This window comes from Papaver somniferum, chromosome 6 (genome assembly GCF_003573695.1).
Source record: "Papaver somniferum cultivar HN1 chromosome 6, ASM357369v1, whole genome shotgun sequence".
Classification (NCBI taxonomy): Eukaryota; Viridiplantae; Streptophyta; class Magnoliopsida; order Ranunculales; family Papaveraceae; genus Papaver; species Papaver somniferum.
Genome location: NC_039363.1, coordinates 153,123,614 through 153,129,328, shown reverse-complemented (window position 1 = coordinate 153,129,328; position 5,715 = coordinate 153,123,614). Strand labels below are relative to the sequence as shown.

Genomic DNA, 5,715 nt, shown 5'->3' with positions numbered 1-5,715 from the left:
AAAATCTCCCTCTTTGTTGTCTCCGGTGACGAACTCTTCATCATCAACTTATCCAGCGACGAAATCTTCATCGGTGGTCGTTTTGACGACGGAAGCTTCATCACTATTTACAAGAGATTTGAGCAAATCACTCCTACTTTGGGAGCATTTCTCTCTAAAGAAGAAAAACAAATTAAATGGTTGGAATTTAATTCCGAGAAAAACCATCCTTCTTCCGATTTAATCGGATCTTATTCATACTTGTATTTGTCTTACTCTGGTAATCTTTCTTTTTGTCTTGTCGGATTTCTCGGTATTGTACTCTTACAGTATGTTCTTGCTACTTCGTATTCTCTTATTTTCGATCTTAAACTCATTGTAAGCTTGAAATCTAATTAATAGAAAAGTTCCTTGTGAAAAAAAAAAAAAAAAAAAATCTGGTGTCATTGTATTCTCTGTGCAGAGGCCGACATTCACACAGAATGATAAACAATAACAAGAAAAGGAAAAGTAGGTTGTATGTATGTTTGTATGGGAGACCCAACCTGTCCATGTTATAGTTTGTCTTACAGCTTCCCCTTCCCTTCCTTTTCCTCCTCCAACTTCTATGTTATAAATAGAACATCCCAGCACTACCCGTACCTTCTCAACACTTTCTTACATTCCTTCCCTTGCAATTAATCAGTGCCCAAAATTCTACGACATCTCATTTCATCAAAACATTCTCGGAATCTTATCATCTCAGTCAGCCATAAACATACAATCAAAAATGTGTAATTCTAAGGCCAAGAACAATTGGAAAGCTACTACGACCAGTACAATTGTTGACACTCCGGTAACACCACCTCCTGTTTCTCAAATGGATGGTCGTCCGGTACTTCAACCAGCGGGTAATCGTGTCGCCTGCCTAGACCGACGTAATTCATTGAAAAAAGTCTCTTTGAAAACTCCACCACCACCAACATCTACTACTAAAACCAAACCTTCATCATCTACTACCAGTAGTCCACCAATTTCTCCAAAATCAAAATCTCCTCGGCCGCCGGCGCTTAAGAGAGGAAACGATCCAAATGGTTTAAATTCGAGCATTGATAAATCGTTAACACCCCGATTAACAACGCCGAAACTAACACCAACTTTAGTGAGAAAGAAATCCAAGAAATCTCTTACTATAAATGTTAATAATAGTATATCTCCTATGACTAGCAGTAGTACTACTAAAACCATTGAACGTTCATCTTCTTTCAACTATCCTTCTTCGTTGATCGTCGAGTCTCCTGGAAGTATAGCCGCTGCAAGAAGAGAACAAGTTACACTTATTCAAGCTCAAAGGAAAATGAAAATTGCTCATTATGGTAGATCTAAATCTGCGAAATTCGAAGGAAACATCATTCCTGTAATCGACACGTCTTCTAATACTCTTGTAACAAGTCCTAGAGAAAAAAGATGTAGTTTTATCACAGGAAATTCAGGTATGTTACTGATTCATTTAAACTTATTAGTTTTAGCACTATCTATATATCATGTATTAATTAATTATGTTATTGCAGATCCTCTCTATATTACTTACCATGATGAAGAATGGGGAGTTCCTCTACGTGATGACAAGTACTTGTACAGGGTCCATCAATTTAGTCAGGGCTCCATTTTTATTATTATTACGGGTATTTATATTATTTTTGTTGTTGCAGGTTGTTGTTTGAAATGCTAGTGTTGAGTGGTGCACAGGTTGGTTCAGATTGGACTTCAATCTTAAAGAAACGTCAAGATTTTAGGTGGGTAGTTTTTATACTTTTCCTTTAAAATCCAACACTATATTTAGGTTGTTTGATTGATTGTTCTAAATGTTTATCATCTGCTTCTTTGGTTTTATTTACTGATTGGTGCTAAAAGAAAAAGTATGTGTTCTCAGGGATGCATTTTCAGGATTTGATCCAGAAATTGTTGCCAATCTTAATGAGAGACGAATCACATCAATCAGTACTGAATATGGCATCGAATTGAGCAGGGTTAGAGGAGCTGTCGATAACTCTAAACGAATTCTTGAGGTAATTTACCAAAAACTTATTCCCACGTTTCCACCGTACACGTACAGTTACTCTTTCAAGGTTGAAATTTGTTAAATTTCCCTCCGAAATTTAACTTTATGTATACTGGAATCCTCTAGCTAGGAAATCATATTAGATTTCATACACCATTGAAGTAAATTTTACAGTACGACCACCAAAAAAAAAAAAAGATTTTTTTTCTTCTATTTTGGCACATTTTTTTTGGATAGGGATTGCTTTGGTCGAAGAAGATGATTGGGTCTATTAAGCCAAATTCTCTCTCAAATACCTTAGCTCTCTGTCTTTTCAGTCCATTTTATTATGAAAATGCTATTCAACTCCCTCTGTTCACCCCCCTACAACAATCTAATTTAAATTCACATTTTGGTATAGGTGGGGTTTACCATTTCTAGGGAGGTTAAAAAGAAAGAATTGAATAGCACGGCGATTTTATTCTTTCGTTTTATTGGTGGAACATAATATTTTACTCAAAAAAAGTGAAAATAGCATAAAAGATTCTCCAAGGCTAATCTTTCTATATTGATTAAACTCAAGCAAATAACAAACGAGTAGACATCGAATTGATTAGGTGAAAAGTTTGAGCCGTACAGAGTGAATAACATGTGATTGCATGTTACTAAGAAATGAATTAATATGATTTTCATTTCTTTTTTGCCTAATCAGACAATTTACTAATGCCAATTGTTTGATTTCATGTATAATTGCAGATTCAAAGGGAATTTGGTTCATTCGGCAACTACTTGTGGGGATTTGTAAATAACAAACCCATTTCAACTCAATACAAATCATCACACAAAATCCCAGTGAAGACATCAAAATCGGAGACAATAAGCAAAGACATGGTTAGGAGAGGGTTTAGGGGTGTAGGGCCAACAGTCATGCATTCATTCATGCAAGCTGCTGGTCTCAGGAATGACCATTTGATCAATTGTCCACGGCATCTGCAATGTGTCGCGGCCGAGGCATCTCACCGTTCTATGGTTTCCCCGGCTGTATAACAGCAACACTTGGCAGTAACTATAAAAAGGATGATGGATCACAGATATAAGAAAGAGAGGAGAAGTACTACTCCAAGAAATCGTTAATACATGCTAATGAACACTAGTTGTTTTCTAACTACTTTTTTTTTTTATTAAATTTGTGAATATTTTGATGAACTAAAGAAAAAGAGGAACAAAAAATAGATTTGCTGTGAAATTTTTTGAAAGACAGTGATGAAAGGGTTTGAGATGGATAGCTAGATAAGAATGGAAAAAGGGGATTCCAAAAGATAACAGCGGATACTGATGCATGTGTTTTGGTGGAGACATGGAGGAATACAAAGCATGTGCAAAGAGACAAGGCAGGTCATGTGTTGAATGTCAGACAGAAAGATGTGTTAGAGCTTTCAATATTCCATGTGATGACCACCACCACTACTCAAGCGCAAAGTCCTAATTTTCTTAACAGGCTGTGTCAATGAAAGAGAGATTATATATAGGGTGACCACTGCTGGACCCTGTTTGTCTCTTTAATCTCTACCCTTCTACATCTCTCTATACATATCTGTCATTTGGGTTCTCCTTGATCTCTTACTTTTGTTGAGATAAGGAGCTGTAATTTCAAATTCTTTTTTTCCTTTTTTTGGGCTAACTTAACAGTATGGCAGTGACTGTAACACAGATGAGAGTGTTTAATAGGTACGTGTGAGTTTTGAGTGTCTTGTAAAAATTTCTGTAATGCATGTGATGAGGTTATTATCATGTACTACTAGTTTTAGTTCTATTTACCTAAATATATACATAAGCTTTGTGTTTGTTTATTTACGAGTTAAACCAGATAACGAAGATCAAGTATCTTTTCCATGTGGAGACATGTAATGTACCCTTTTTTTTTTTTTTGAGACGAACAATCAGATCACATTTCATTCAATCCAAAAAAGTGAATACATGATTGTTTATCCAGAATTAAAGTGTTTATTTGGAAATGTCTACACGACATACTCCTTGTGGGTGCTAGAATTAGCAGTATTCTAACCAATATAGATAATACCTGTAATTTATGCAATACTGAATAGAAAACATTGATCACCTGTTTATGAATTGTGATTTTGTTAGTAATGTCTGAAGTGTCTGCCCTACAACACAAGTAGGGTAAAAACCAAGGTTCGAAAAATGGGTCACGGCCCAGGTCACAGGTACTAGGCGTGACCGTTATAACGTGTTTTGACGGGTGTGAGCACGTTTTGGGTCAAAAACGCGTTATATAGGAATAAAACACGTTTTTTTGACGTTTTTTTTAAAATAACGGGTGTGATAACGGTTAAATAAGAAAAATAAATAATTTGTGATCTGAATTTCCTATGTAACGGTAATTACAGCTATGAAAACGGTTACAACGGGTCTAAATAACGTTGTTACTACGTTTTTTCATTTTTTTTGGTTTAATTTATTTATTTGATTTTTTATTTATTTGTTTATGGGTTTTTAACATACAAATTTATGGATATCTAGTAAAATTCACAACCCTAAGTCTATGACTTATAACAATGCATTGTAGTTATCGTCTACCGACAATATTTATACACGCATACTATCACTATCCACTTGATATGTTCAAGTTGTCACTCGAATAGTTCAATGCATTCCCCAATATTTCAATAATGCATATTCGGATTCAAAAGCAGTCAAAACTTTGTTGTCAAATAATACTCCTAGGCTCTTAGCTACTTGATACAAGACTAACCAACAAGGAATGCAACAGGAAGAGAGTCAGAGACAGAAAAAGAGAGTGAGAGAGGGAAGTCAGGGAGTCGATTTATCTTTTTCTTTTGCATTTGGAGGTGTACAGTATATGCTACATGTGGTCTGTACTTTAGAGTTCAGACTCAAAAGTTAAAGAAATAAAACAAAAACAAAAAAAGTAAAAAGAGTAGTTGGTTTCATGATCAAAGACATAGCCAGACGAACACATCGTCTGGATCCGAGAGGAATTGGAGTGTGTTTGAAATAATTCACACCAAACTACGCAACCGTTTAGTTTCGTCAAGAATAAACGATTTGGTATATGTTCAGTACAATTTAAGATTGGAGCAGCAAAGAGTTCAAGGTAAAACAAAGCGACATAACATCGATGTCCACGATGTTCATAGCCTGCTTACAGATGAAAATATGCTTGATTGGATAGCAGGGGATGATGAAACACCAGTTTTACCTCAGGAAGAACATTGGTTAAATGAATTGGAAGAGGAAACAACTAATAATCCAGAGCCTCTCCCTCCACCATACGAATGGCATGATCCAGAAGTTGAAATCTCATATCAAAGGTTGCCAGTGAGTAACTTTGTTTATGACTTTGGTAACCTAACATTTGGAGACAATACACAAGGTCATGAAAATGAAAATCCCATATACAATTCTCATTACACTGAAGATCGTCCAGAAGAAGATACCCGAGGAATTAATGAAGAGTATAATTCCAATATTAATATCAATAATGAAGTAGATAATCGTAATGATAATGAGGAAGAAGACTATGGTTATGAAGATGACGATACTGTTAACTACGACAGCCAAATGCATTACGCGAACCAATATGAGGCGGAGGAAGAGGAGGAGGAATCAACTGAGAATCGTCGAGAAAACAGAAAATACTTGAATAAGTCGAAAAAAAATGCCGGTACAAGTTG

At 35.6% G+C, this 5,715-nt stretch overlaps 1 protein-coding gene across 1 annotated transcript; it reads left to right on the top strand.

Annotated features, from left to right (window-relative positions):
- The first annotated feature begins 558 nt into the window (after positions 1-558).
- Positions 559-3,849, top strand: LOC113289836. Its single transcript, XM_026539226.1, has 5 exons — positions 559-1,451; positions 1,530-1,587; positions 1,671-1,754; positions 1,892-2,027; positions 2,756-3,849. Exons 1-5 carry the CDS (start codon positions 749-751, stop codon positions 3,044-3,046), a joined length of 1,272 nt encoding a protein of 423 aa, XP_026395011.1. The 5' UTR covers positions 559-748; the 3' UTR covers positions 3,047-3,849.
- The last annotated feature ends 1,866 nt before the right edge of the window (positions 3,850-5,715 follow it).